At 36.2% G+C, this 14,315-nt stretch overlaps 4 protein-coding genes across 4 annotated transcripts; 2 read left to right on the top strand and 2 right to left on the bottom strand.

Annotated features, from left to right (window-relative positions):
* The first annotated feature begins 1,144 nt into the window (after positions 1–1,144).
* LOC110422283 (Heavy metal transport/detoxification superfamily protein) lies at positions 1,145–1,716 on the top strand. Its single transcript, XM_021436138.1, has 3 exons — positions 1,145–1,177; positions 1,263–1,344; positions 1,451–1,716. The coding sequence occupies exons 1-3, from the start codon at positions 1,145–1,147 to the stop codon at positions 1,714–1,716; spliced, it is 381 nt and encodes a 126-aa protein (XP_021291813.1).
* Positions 1,717–3,077: 1,361 nt separating this feature from the next.
* On the bottom strand, positions 3,078–7,426 carry LOC110422153 (putative 1-deoxy-D-xylulose-5-phosphate synthase, chloroplastic). Its single transcript, XM_021435947.2, has 10 exons — positions 6,923–7,426; positions 6,449–6,577; positions 6,168–6,332; positions 5,898–6,048; positions 5,165–5,436; positions 4,801–5,074; positions 4,374–4,681; positions 3,967–4,248; positions 3,576–3,860; positions 3,078–3,464 (listed from the first exon to the last, which is right to left on the bottom strand). Exons 1-10 carry the CDS (start codon positions 7,058–7,060, stop codon positions 3,306–3,308), a joined length of 2,163 nt encoding a protein of 720 aa, XP_021291622.1. The 5' UTR covers positions 7,061–7,426; the 3' UTR covers positions 3,078–3,305.
* A 2,699-nt stretch (positions 7,427–10,125) lies between these two features.
* LOC110422297 (Ribosomal protein L33 family protein) lies at positions 10,126–11,737 on the bottom strand. The gene is made up of 2 exons (XM_021436158.1): positions 11,634–11,737; positions 10,126–10,428 (listed from the first exon to the last, which is right to left on the bottom strand). Exon 2 carries the CDS (start codon positions 10,424–10,426, stop codon positions 10,250–10,252), a length of 177 nt encoding a protein of 58 aa, XP_021291833.1. The 5' UTR covers positions 10,427–10,428; positions 11,634–11,737; the 3' UTR covers positions 10,126–10,249.
* A 41-nt stretch (positions 11,738–11,778) lies between these two features.
* Positions 11,779–14,011, top strand: LOC110422296 (Cox19-like CHCH family protein). Its single transcript, XM_021436157.1, has 3 exons — positions 11,779–11,925; positions 12,045–12,265; positions 13,640–14,011. The coding sequence occupies exons 2-3, from the start codon at positions 12,078–12,080 to the stop codon at positions 13,770–13,772; spliced, it is 321 nt and encodes a 106-aa protein (XP_021291832.1). The 5' UTR covers positions 11,779–11,925; positions 12,045–12,077; the 3' UTR covers positions 13,773–14,011.
* The last annotated feature ends 304 nt before the right edge of the window (positions 14,012–14,315 follow it).

Genomic DNA, 14,315 nt, shown 5'->3' with positions numbered 1-14,315 from the left:
TCCCAATCACTTGCATTCTTGCATGATCTCTAGATGTATTGCATTCGAAATTCTAGGGAAAGAATAATGAATCAATACAACAACAATCGAATAAACTTTTTAAGCAAATTAATCATGTGTACTATTTTGATGCAATGTAATAAACTGACTCAGAACTCAGAAGAGTTAATTCATTGTAGGCATTTTTCGCCTACATTCATTCTCCATTTTGCAAGCCTTTTTCGATGTTTCTCGCCCATTTTTCAATTATCCCATATTGAAAAATTAATTAAATATAATTTAGGGACAGTCCAAAAATCCAAATCATATGAAAAAATTATAATAATATTTATTCCAAGTAGCACATGATTTCATCAATTACAATATTATCTCTTCTTTGTATTGTTCTTTTCCTTCCATTTAAAGCATCAATCAACGAACACGTTTTTCCAGTCAACAACTTCTTTTTTTTTTTTTTGCTAACTTCCTTTGACTTTATACTTGAATTTTCTAATTTATTATTCCATTTGTTAAACCATGTTGTACCTTTTACCACGCTTGATTAATTAAAGCATCCAATTTCTCTCTTTCTTCCTCGTCTCCATACTTACATATTTCAAAAAATTCCAAAAACGTGTCGATTTACGTACATAATTAATAAAATACTATGTTTTAATCAGATATCATCTTAATAATTCATTGCTCATATACATGCAATAAGTTTTGTATATTAATGCCATTTTCATCGTTGGGTTATTTACTTTTACTATAAAAATTCAAAATTCAGAATAAAATTATGAGAGGGGAATTTCATTTTTAATTTAATGTAAGAAATTGACTTGACTCCAGGAATTATGAGCTTCATAAAACAAATAATTTAAGATAATTAACGGTCAAATTTTTTATATATAGGGCAGTTACTTGGCAAAGGGCAATAAAGGAATTAGAAATTTGGTCCAACTTGATTAGTGGGTAATTGCCGGGGAAACGCAAAAGTTAAATTCTTTTTTATCTTCCCAAAATTAACTGTTGGTAATTCCCTCTTTGGTATATAACCGCAACCTTAATCATACAAATTCAAAATAATTACTGCCATAAAACCACATCTTCCCCTCTATCTTTTCACATTCCTTGTGTTTTGATCACTTCGGTTTTTACAGTTTCAATGGCAAATGAGAAGGAAAAGGATGAAAAAGAGGTAAGACTGCAACATCTCTCCAACCCCATTACATCCATAATTCTACTGGTGGGATTGATTTCTTCTTCCCTTGTTCATTGGCAAGGTAATTGTTGCAGAATTTAAAATTTCAATGCATTGCAACGCATGTGAAAGAACTGTTGCCAAAGCCATTGCTAAATTGAAAGGTACCCTTTTCTCCAATTCTCTGTAAATTTTCCCATGATAAACTTTCGTTTATCTCAGATTAGTAATGTTTTTTCTTTTCTTATCTCAATTTTTTTACGTATACAGGTGTGGAGAAATTTACGACAGATATGAATAAACACAAAGTCGTAATAATAGGTAAAATCGATCCACAAAAAGTGCTGAAAAAACTAAAAAAGAAGACAGGAAAGAAGGTAGAAATTGTGGTTAAAGAGAAAAAAGAAGAGATTTCAAAAGATACAAGTAACGAGAATTTTAAATCGTTTGTAAATTCATTACCGTTGAGTAGGCGTAATGAAGCATTGATGATGATGTTTAGTGACGAGAATCCAAATGCATGTTCAATCTTGTGAAAGAAAATTCATTGCATCTCAGACATTATGACAAAGAGAAAAGATAAGTTTAGAGATACCAAATGTATTAATGAAATAAAGAAAACAACTTGATTATTTTGGATTGTCTACCTTTCTTGGTTTTTATCCATTAGTGCTTCAAAACATGGACTCAAATGGGACAAGTAATATCAAGTTTTCTAATTTTGATAAGTCGATAAGATTCGAGCTAACCATGTTCATTGAATTTTAAATAAACACATCATCTTGTTATATATATCTTGAGGGATGATATGATAGAGAATTACTCTTTTGTCTCTCTTTCTCTTTATCCATCTATTTTTGTGAAAATGACAAACAAATTTAGACAAAGGTGTACACTACAATTGTTATTTAAATAGCTTCAAAAAGCAACCAATTGACTCATTTTTCAATTCTCTATTCTCCATTATACCACCATTTCCTGTCTTGAGAACCCACGTTGTCCTCCTTTCTAGTGGTATCTTTTCTTCGTTGGGAATGGCATAGACACAGCAGCCAATCAAATATCTCCACTGACGAACCCTACCGAACATTGGACTTGGATTTGAAAGCAGAGTGATGGGGTAAATGTTTTACATATTTCTTTTGGCCTTTTTTTTTTTACCTTTGGTTTTGGTACACGCATTGTTATGATGTGTGTCATATCTTTTGCACCGCCCTTTGCTTTGTTGAAGAAGAGGTGTCAATTGCATACAAACGAAAGCCCCACTAGAGTTTTCTTTGCCTTTGGCCAACCTGACTTTCCATGGCTCTTTCCTGCTCAAGCACCTTTGCATTTCTACAAACAGTGATGCCTAACTATCCATTGGTAGTTGGAGTTCTTTAATATTTGTAATGGAAGTGAAGTCAAACATGCCCCAAATCTTTTTATCCATTAATAAAGAGAATGGTGCATTTGAAGCTTTACCTTCCACTTGCAAGCTGCCACCCCACACCTATAATATTTGTAATGGAAGTGAAGTCAAACATGCCCCAAATCTTTTTATCCATTAATAAAGAGAATGGTGCATTTGAAGCTTTTCCTTCCACTTGCAAGCTGCCACCCCACACGTATTGATTAAAAAAAGGGCAGCTATCTAGGTCTTTACTTGACGGAAATTCAATGCCACTATCGAGTCTTTGAAGAGAACTACCAAGTTGGCCAAGTGTCATGCATGCATAGATTTAGCTCATAATGTTTTCGTACATGTATCACTATTGATGACATTGCCATCCACTAAATCTGAATGATCTAACAACATGCTCGATGGTGGAAGAATTTCATAAAAGGCAGGGTGGCTCCTCCCTTTGATTTAATACCAACAAATTGTTGACAACATGCAGGGCTAGAAGATCGGATGGTAGCCAATTACTTAGCCGTAAATGCATTATTATGCCAAAGGTGGCAAGACTTCCAACATTTGTGAATTCAGATATTAATTTCTAAGTTTAAATCAAATTGTTCTGTTACATATTACATTATATGGTAAAGTCGTACTATTGCTAGGATATGATTCTTCTTTTTACATCAATGTAACATGAAAAACAAAATTTTGTACATTATGGGAAATTCAAGCTGATGGGGTTCTTCAGTTTCTTGAGGACATAATCTCAAGAGCCTCTCTTTTTTGTCCGAGTATATTGAATACTGTCGCCGCAATGTGTGATGGTGTAAGACCAGCTTCGGCCAACTGGTCAGTTGGTGATCCATGGTCTATATACCGATCAGGAAGAACAAGTGGCCTCCACTGCAAATTAAATCGGAAGTTTCAATGCAAAGAATAAGGATTCTATGGCTAAACCACTTCCAATTACTACAGCTATGGACGAAGTTCAAGTACATGATTTTAGATTGATACCTTTACCGTGCCATCAAGAAGACCGTCAAGGGCAAGGAACTGTGCGACATGAGAACCAAAGCCCCCAATTGATCCTTCTTCCACTGTAATGAGAACCTCATGTGATTTTGCCAGCTTGCGGATGAGAGTGTGATCCAATGGTTTACAAAATCGGGCGTCTGCAACTGTCAGCCGTAAGCCATGTGATGCCAATAAAGAGGCAGCACCTAAACAGCTCTGAACTGCTGATCCATAGCCTAATAGTGCCACTCTTTCCCCTTCAATCAGTACCCTGCCTTTTCCAATCTGTAGGAATATTAAAAGCATTTTGAAGTTTAGTTAGTATGTTTCCTTAGTTTTTTCTTCTTCTTTTTCACAATAGGAACATGTAGAAGCTTGGGTCGAAAGTCACCTCAAGTGGAACTCCTTTGTTTCCAGGTGGCAGCTGAACTCCCACCCCATTTCCTCTTGGGTAACGGAAACAGCTGGGACGGTCATCTATGGCAGCAGCCGTGGCAACCATGTGAAAAAGCTCAGCTTCATCAGAGGGAGCCATGACCACCATGTTGGGAAGGCATGCCATAAAAGTGACATCAAAAGCCCCGCAATGCGTGGGACCATCTGCACCAACAAGGCCAGCTCTGTCCATTGCAAATCTGACAGGCAGCTTCTGCAGATCAACATCATGTACAACCTGTTGCAGCAAATAGAGCACATTCTTAATGAATTTGATGCAGAATTTTAAATTAGTACACAGAATATTAATCTTTTACAATTTGTAAAAGAGAGGAAATAATGTAGAAAGCTTTAGTAGCTTGCCTGGTCATAAGCCCTCTGCATAAATGATGAGTAGATTGCACAAAAAGGTTTGAGGCCTTCACAGGCAAGACCTGCGGCAAAAGTGACAGCATGTTGTTCTGCTATCCCAACATCAAAACATCTCTCTGGGAAACGGCGAAGGAAGAGATTTAATCCTGTTCCACCTCCCATTGCAGCATGGATGGCAATAATATTTTTGTCTGCCTCTGCTTCTGCAATCAAAGCCTCTGCAAAATATGTAGTGTATGACTGGGTAGCAGAACTGCCTTTGAATTGCTTTCCAGTTGCCGGATCAAATTTTACCACTCCTAAGAAAAGAAAGCCAAGTACAATTTATTCTTTTTTATTCTTTAAAGTAATGTCATAAATCAAGATGGTTAAAGTAAATCATACGCAGTGATATCTCTTCTAAAAAGGCTTTTTATACCATGGTACTTGTCAGCAGCTCTCTCTGCATACGGATAACCTCGGCCTTTCTCAGTGACAACATGGATCAAAACCGGACCTGTTGTTTTAGTACTCTTAACCTCTTTGAGAATAGAAACTAAATCATCTATATTGTGACCATCAACAGGTCCAATATAATATAGTCCAAGCTCTTCAAAAAGTGTTGACCCGGAACCACTGATCATTCCACGAGCATACTCATCAACCTTTGCAGCCAGTTCATGCATAGGCCCACCAATTTGCTTGGTAACTCCCTGCAACAAGTCCACATCTAGTTCCAGTTATTTTTAGTTTCCAGGCAAAATAGTTTTATTTATTCCACTTCTACACTTTTTCTACTTTACCTTGGCAACCTCTCTTAGTTCTCGAAGAGGCCTGTTTGATTGCAGCCTACTAAGAGCACTGCTCAAAGCTCCCACAGGTGGTATAGGTCCATCTAGAGTAGCAGTTGGCAGAGAAACTTGTTTATTGTCATTAAGAATAACAATCATATCAGAATCCAGGTATCCCGCATTGTTCATGGCTTCATAAGCTTGCCCTGCTGTCATGGCACCATCACCTATAACAGCAACTACGTTATTCCTTTCTCCCTTTATATCCCTGCCCACAGCCATTCCTGTCCACCCAAAACATCAGCACAATTATATCTCTGTAGGCCAAGTGAACAAGGCTTTACATAGTGGGATAAGAAATAGGACTTCACCATATTGACTTCAAAAGTATTGACTGGGGAGAAAAAGCAAAAGTTCTTGTCCTGTACGGTTATAATACAGCAAAAATTGCATGCTAGCAGAAGAACAAGGCATCTATATCTAACCACTTCTTAGAAAAACATCCCAGAAATAAAAAAGATAAACAAAAGTGTATATGCACACCCCTTTAGTTATGGAAAAATTATTCAAAAGATTTACATGCAACACAAGGAAAACCTTGGGACAGATTTTAGAAAGAATTTGGTGTATATACTTTCCACATGTGGTATCTTTGACTAGGAAAAGTTTGAGTCCAATATCGGTTATGTGTTACAACTTATTAACCGAACTATGCAAAATGAATGGAAAAGGATGAGGTTAATACCCAAGCCCGCAGAGATTGTGGTTGAACTGTGACCGGTGCCAAAGCAATCATATTCACTCTCTGATCGTTTTGTGAATCCTGCCAATCCATTAGTTTGCCTCATAGTATGCATCTTATCTCTTCTCCCAGTCAAGATTTTGTGAGGGTAAGACTGCAAATCAAATGAACTCTCATCAGAAAGATTTTTCCTTTTTCTGTTAATTAGAGTAGTATTAAGTCTTTCACGGTAAGCTATAAGAATGAAGACACTAAGAAAAGTGATAATTGAACCTGATGACCAACGTCCCATAATATTTTGTCTTTAGGGGCATTGAAGACATAATGAAGAGCCACAGTGAGTTCAACCACACCAAGGCTTGAGCCTAAGTGACCCCCAGTTTTCGAAACATTGAAAATTACATCAGCGCGCAATTCATCTGCTAGTTGTTTTAGTTCCTGTGTTGACGATTATTCAAACATGCAGTTTAGGAGAGTTCTCCATATTCCCATATGAAAACAGAGATTAAGGTGTCATAATCCAAACATAATTTGACATGTTTTGGCTGTTTTACCTTGACAGAAAGATTTTTCATGTGTATTGGATAGTTTATAGTGTCCAAGAGAGGTGTTGGTGGTCTCTGGGAGTGATATTCTGCTCTCTCTGATAGTGATGCACAAACCCCACCTGGCCTTTTCCTGACCTGTACTTAATCAAAACAAAAACACCAATTTCTTTCAATAAAAGTTTCGAATACTTATAACTGAAAACCTAAAAATTAACTGAATTCCAAATCAAAGAGGCAAAACCCAAACCAAGGAATGGATAACAGAAAATATAAAAAGAGAATATATTGGTGGGCTCTCCCTTTCTGATAACGAAACTAAACCCAGTAAGCAATACTCAAAAACGTTTTAAATAAAGTAAAAAACTTCGAATTTAGTAAAAACAAAGAACCAACTCTTACAAAAATTTGACAAAAATGAACAAAACCCAGTTTTTCTCCTCACATGAAAGACAAGTGAACTTCCATTTTGACATTACAAACCTGATTGAGCTTATGTAATGGCTGGAAAAGCAGATCTGTCCCAGCAAGCAAATGAGACGTAAAAGGAGTAGACTTTGGAGGATCTAAAGCTGCTGCCCGGTTGATATGAACGGGAAATGAAAATGCACAGAGAGCCATGGCAAAGAATATACAGAGAGAAATGGAACTATTAACAGGGCTCTTAAAAAGAGCTGTCACTAGAGCTCAAAATGAGAACAACCCAGAAAAAGTCTCCAAGGTTTGGAGTGCAAGAGTGAAAGAAATCCACTCAATGAAGACGATTTATAAAGTATTTGGTCATGGCTATGGACTGTCTTTTCACTGTGTTTATTGCTGACGCTAGTGGGGGAGAAACTTGAATTTGGACTAAGCCTAATTTCTTAAAAATTAACAAATATAAATAAGAAAAAAGGAAAAGAGAGATCAGCCTTCCGAACACGCCTGTGGACTAAAGGTGGCAGTTAAAAAACCAAGAAAGACACCGAGCTTTTTGATCTTTGGTTTTCCATTCATTACAGGGTTTTTATTACTACAGGGACAGCCAGGCTAGGCTGCAATGCTTCAGGATTGAAGTGGCAGGTCGTTCTCTCATTGGGCCACGTCAATGGAAATCACGAGTGGATAGATTGGGAGATAGATTGTGCAATGTGCGCCTACTTTTGCCATTGTATCTATTCCTGGATGGAGAGACGGGTTTGTCCTTTACCACCCACAATCTGGTCTTTTAGGCTTTGGATACGCCTGTCGTCTCATTGGTTGATGTGAAAGACAGACTTCACCTCTTTTATTCTTCATTTTTGTGAATCTTACCGTCATTTTCAAGTAAACCGTGGCGTCTTCACATTTCAAGTTTCAGATTAATTGTTTCAAACGGTACTTGCCATGCATGGCTCACGTGGGTTATAAAATAGTTTAGGTAGCCATTAACGGTCCTGGGCCTTCCATGTTCATAACCCAAGAGACAGTTGAATGAAATAATCGAAATTTAGTCATGTTTAGTGTTGATATCATCATTAATCATCTTATAATAACAACCATGGTGATGCTGCAATGCAAGCAGCCAAAGACAGATTGCCAAATCTGGAAACCACTAGTTATGTGGGTATCAAGCTTGCCTTTGATTCTTCTCGGCCAAAGTATGATAAAATTGGCTTACACTTCTATAATTTGAACTTTTTTCACGTAACGTTTTGTATATTTTTTTCAATTAGTTTTTTTATAGATAAATTTTATTTTCGAAATGGTTGCAACTTTTATTTTATAAAATAATCAACAAGATATTCTCTATTCAAAAGTTAGTCAAACTTTTTATATTTAATGAATATTTTGATAATTTTATTAAAAAAATTAATGTTGTAAATGAAAAAAAAATTAAAATTACAAGAAATGTATGTAAAGTTTTTTTTATTAAAAAATTAATGAGTTGAATTTTATGATTTTTTAAAAAATGACACCTTAAATCTTATCATTTTAGTTAGGTTGAAATGACTCATTAGTGCCACCTATAAGTAGATAACCAAAATTAAAGCACCGTTAATGTCCTGCTATTCTTCGTTTGATTGGTCAAAAATAATTTTCATCAGGATAAAGATACATGCACAATCTCATTTTAATACATATTCACATCACGTGAATGTAGCTAGTCAAAATTAAAGTACCATTAATGTCTTGTTATTCTTTTGATTGGTCAAAACATAATTTTAATCAAGATAAGGATATATGTCCAATCTCATTCTAATAAACAATAGACATAATGTAGGATTCATAATTCTTTTTTAAGATTATGACATCCTCTGGGAAAAGAGAAGATGTTATGATTTTATCGGAGAGTCACGAATCTCACATTTATGTATTAGAATGAGATATAACATTTAAAAGTTCACAATCTTCAATTTATAGTTTTTTTTTTAAATAAAATTATGGTTAAAAGGAACAATATCGTTGGTGTAAATTATGAAAATAAAAGAAAAAATGAGAAAAAGAAAGCAGACTTAAAGCTAGCTATCCTTCAATTTTCTTTTATGAAAACCAACAATTGGCTCAAAAATTGGCCTACGGTCCTCTGCTGTTATTGAAAAGAATAAATGAAACAAGTTCTGACCATGGAAAGCACTAATTCTTCCATTGACTTCAAGAGGTTATTTGAAAGTTCCAAGTCTTAATGCAAATTTCCAGTCAGATAATTGACAAACATCATCCTTTGCCAAACCATAGGCTGCGCCAGGGATTGATTGCTTTTGGCCACCTTGACTTGGCATTCGTATTCAAGTCCATTTTCTTTGTACCAAACATGCTTCTTGCAAAAACAGTGACGAGGTAAATGAAGATGCCACTTGCTCAAATGGAGAAACACACAGCAAAAAGGCAGAGAGAACATTGCAATATGGGCAACCCCATTAACTCGAGGATAAGAACCCTCTGTCGTTTTCAATCAGTACTCGAATTCTAGAGCCAACGGCAGTGATCCATTAAGATGATGCAAGGTGCAAGGTGCAAGGTGCAAAGTTTTTTCATGGAAATGGGACACACTGACTGCAAAAGCCATCTTTGGTAGGCCAGATACCATAGAATATGAAATCTGCAAAAGCTGCCAATCCATTATAATTATCATTCATAGACAGATAAAGAGGAGCTCTGATAAATAGACCAAGGCTTTTCCTTGTTTCATTTTGCTTGACAGCTTGATTCTTTCCCTTGTGGCTTGTGCCATTATCAATGGTTAAAGGAACACAACATTTTTTATCTCACACCACAATTTCATTTTCAGAACCCACGCCAACCCCACTATGCATATCATGGAGGATGGAGATCACGTTTAATTTAGGGAGAAACACCTGCCAACTACCATCACAAACATGTTCGTGAAATGAGAAGACAGTGCCCAATTTGAAGAGTTCCATCACTGGAAAATATCAAGCATGTGATCTATGCAATACCGTGTGAATTTTGTGAAATATTATTGTTTTTTTCTAGGATTAAATGCTTCTCATTTACAAGTTCATAAAGTTAATGGTACTTTTATTTCCAGACATCTACATAAATAATGCAGCATTTAACACATGATAATGATCCTCAATAATTCAAACTTTGGCCCATACCCTGGAGGATTGAACCAACAGGCCATATGGCAATGAAAAAATCATGCTCGACTTGAGAGAGGGAGGGAGGGAGAAAAAAGGGAGCATAATTGATGGAGAAACAAATACAAATAAAGACAGACGCACTTTATTCAAGCTGACATAATCTGATATTGTCGACAAGAAACAGCACTTGCACTTTGATTTAAAAATTGATGGAAAACAGAACAGCTGATACATAATAGGTTCCTTATTTCATTTTTTGTTCTGTGAAAAGAACATGGCGATTTACCCGAGGATCATACTTGCGAAACTCAAGTTTCTCTGCCACTTTCTTAGCACTTTTCCTCTTCACATAGAAGAACCCAGTCCCAGCAGCCGAGACAAGCCGGATAAACATAAAAGTCTTTTTCTTCTTGTCACCCATTCCTGAACGTACAAGGGAAAACACAATCAATTCAGTAGAAGCAGAAACTTTTTATTAGAAAACAATGTCTTTACAAATTAGCAATACGAAACATTTTTTATCCTACCATTCTGTATACGTATGAGTAAAAGTGTATTTATTATATAAACTTAATTGATCTACGGTTTTAGATCCACACATGCATATAAATTTGGGCTCCACAGCAAGTGAGCAACCGTCTGGGTCCAAATACATACAATAAACATCAAATATGTCGACAAGTAACACATAAAGCACTCCACCATCCACATCTCTACAGCACTCAAAAAGAACAGAATTGTCTATGAGCGGGGTGGCCCCTCCAGGCCAACAATTGCAGTCAATTTGAGCTAGGAACAAATATTTACCTGAGATCAGCTCGACTTGAATGACTAATTGATTGTATAAACAAATCTTCTTAGTTTTTTTTGAAGTATAAGTTAAAAAGCTTGCAGAAAGCGGGAGGGAGGTTGTTAAGTGTTCAAGGAAACAATAACTTTCAGCCCCTTAATTTGCGGCTAAAGTATACAAAAATGAAGAAAATTTATAATGTTGCAAATTGCAAATATGAATAAATCATAGTCATTGACTTATTAATATAGGAATTAACGAAATAGCAAGAGCTAAATTTCACAGCATTTCCACCCCATCAACTCATTCCCTTCTCTAAAGCTGCCAAAAAAAAAATCCCTACGACAAACACTAGTAAAAACTAAACACCCAATTGCTAATCAATCACCATTTCTGTAGGTTTATGAGCATACACCTAAGCTAAAAAGCCAGAGACATCGCTGAATAGCCTTTCTTCATTATATCAAAACCCCACTCTGCCCAACAATTTAAGTCGATCAGATGCCAGGCATCTCATCCACTTCAGAAGAAAAATGGGTTCTAGCCACAATTCAGAGTACAAAGCTAAAACATATAGTACTACAAAGAACCATCACTCCTAATGAAAAAACAAAACCCATCTTTTGCAACAATGCAATGAAAATGAAAAGGGAACTATATGGTTAAAATCAATACTTGAAAATTCCACGCTAACATCAGATCAAATATCTCTGTAAATTCCAGCAAACTCAACATGTTCTCTATCACAGATATCATACGGAACAGAAAAGATGAAGCAAAGAAGAGATATCAAGGAAGTAGCTTTAGCATTAGATCAAGTAACAAAATTTGAACTTACTGTTAAATTGTCTCGGAAATCACTGTTTCAATATTGGCCGAAGAGAAAGAAGGGCAAAGAAATTGAACAAAGCGAAGGGTTTTGGGAGGAAAGTGAGGCAGAAATATAAAACCCCAGGAGCTATATAAAATGACATAAATACCCTTCAATCTAAAAAGAATTACCAATTGGTTCCACCGTTAGCATCGGTTGGCATTTTCCTCAGTGCCTTCACTGCCCTAGAACTTTAGACCCCCCTTTCTCTCCTCAGTCTTCTCTCTCAGTTGAAGCAAATACTCAATTAATTGATAAGGTAAACGATTAATTCCCAATAAATTTTCTTTCTTTTTTCCTAATTGTAGAAACCTTGGTACTTGTTGAGAAAAAATTTGGATCTTTCTTTATTCTTCGTTTTTCTTGGGATTGGTGCAGAAAGAAGTGATCTTTGTCAGGGGTGGGGTGGAAATGGCGAGCGTGGTAGATGCGGCGGGAGAACCGATCCCGACATCGTCGGTGCTGATGTCAGCAGCGAAGCACATAGAAATTACATGTATGTCGGAGAACGTGGAGTTCCTCAAGTGTAAGAAGAAAGATCCAAATCCTGAGAAATGTCTCGATAAAGGCCGCCAAGCTACTCGCTGTGCCCTTGGCGTGTAAGCATTGATTTTCAGTCTTCCATTTCTCAAAATTATTTGTTTTTTTGTTCCTTTTTTTACTGAATTTTTTCATATAAGATAATGTTGGAATTGAAAAAGAAATTGAAATGGTCTGATTGAAGCCATGATTAAGTAGGACTATTAGATTTTAATCCTTTTAATGGAAATGTAGCATGTGAGAACTTTTGAATTGGATTTTCAAGGTTTTATACTGTGAAAGTGAAGCTAAAAAGAACATGGGATTGGCCTCATCACTGCGCAAGGGGGGAGGGGGAGGGGGAGGGAGGTGGGGGAAGGAGCCTTTAGCATTGGTTTCGAATTGTTGATTGAAGCTAAGTTTAAGTTTTGTTAGGAGTAGAAGTGCTTTCTTATGATCAGGCTAAGTAGATTCTGATTAAACCTCGAACTGATGATTCCTCTTGGTATGTTAGTTTGGTTTTGTGGTTAATTTGAAGAAGTTTTACATCGGTGTAACATAGACGAATCAAGTCGTAATTAGGTGGCCTTCTCTTTGTGTTGATTGTAACCATAGGGCTTCCCACTTCTTTTATTTACAGAGTAGGTTGCCAGTTGTTTGCCTTGTTCACTTACTTTGTATCCGATTACATGGGAAGGAGCATTTTGTAGCTTAAAAATGCCCTAAATACTGACTATCTTTTGGTTCTTACTTGTGAGTTACCCGAAAGCTACCGTTTCCATTTTGATATAGAATTTTTATGAAGTTCCAAGGCAACAATAATTAGATCATGGCAGCATTACATGATGTAGAACTAGGTCACTATTTCTTTACTCTTTTAGAGTGCATATCTGAAACAAATTAGAACTTAGTGATTCAAAATATCCTCTTGAAGTTATAGTACCTTTCAATCTTTTATCTTTGTAAAGTCTGCTCTACCGTTCGTTTTAGCAATAGTGATATCGAATCCCTTGAAGGTAAAATGTGGGAGCTTGATATTTCACTCTTTTCTTTCTTTATCTGCCAGTTTAATTTCGTTCCAACCTAATAAGGACCTCATTCCAATTGCTTAGTTTCTTCGAATGGCTTTCTTTTATATATTAAAGCACGCATCCTCTTTGCTTCTCTTTACTGATCAGTAGGAACATGGTACCTTCCTATTCCTGGGTTAGATTGAACAGTCGGTTTTTCTTGCGTGTGAATCATCTGTACTACTAAGTTAGCTTGTATATTGATGCTCGATGTAGACAACTTAAGTTCATAACAGCCGTTTATGAAAATCTAAATGATTATATATGCATGAATGTAGCACAATTTCCAGGGAACTAAGCATTACCTTAATACACAGTACAATGAGTATTACCTCATCGCTTTAATAGATTGTTTTCTTAATCATGGAATGTTTGACTTTGCAGGCTAAAAGATCTTTATCAGAGATGCAAAGACCCAATGGAAACTTATGTCGGATGCATGTATTACCACACGAATGAATTCAATTTATGTCGCAAAGAGCAGCAAGCATTTGAGAAAGCATGCCCTTTGAAGTGATTGGCAAACAAACACCTGTAGTTCCATGGTTGAAATAAGTTAGGCCAGTTTGCAATGAGCAAAAACTGTTGTTGCGTACACTAATATCCAGCTTTCCATGTGAAACGCATTGTCTCCCTTTTGTATGGTTAAAGATTGGTCTTGGGAAAAATTTTTTTCTTTTTCAAGAGAAAATGACTCCACCGCCATTTTTGAACATAATCAATGATGAGTGATTCATTCATGATCTTTTCTTTTGTTATTGGCTGCTAAAAACATGTAGGTTTCTTGGAACCGAACCGCATAAATCCGGTACACTGCAATTTTATAATTCTTAGTACCGAACATAACGCAGAATCAGCCTTGTGTCAACTTCTTGAACAAAACAGAAAGAGCTCGTTTTGTTTAACTGGTAACGGTAATGGGACTTCTATGAACTTATTTGGAGAGAGAGAGGTTAGCATTCTGATAACTTGAAAATCCGCCAGGAATAACATTGTATTTGAATAGAATCAGAACTGCATCTTCCCACATCAACAGTGAGAATAGACACAAAAAGGGTTT

The sequence above is a fragment of the Theobroma umbraticum genome, unplaced genomic scaffold (assembly GCF_002168275.2).
Source record: "Theobroma umbraticum cultivar Fairchild unplaced genomic scaffold, ASM216827v3 scaffold_130.0, whole genome shotgun sequence".
Taxonomy (NCBI): domain Eukaryota; kingdom Viridiplantae; phylum Streptophyta; class Magnoliopsida; order Malvales; family Malvaceae; genus Theobroma; species Theobroma umbraticum.
Note: the sequence above shows the minus strand (reverse complement) of the source record. Positions and strands in the feature narration are given on the sequence as shown.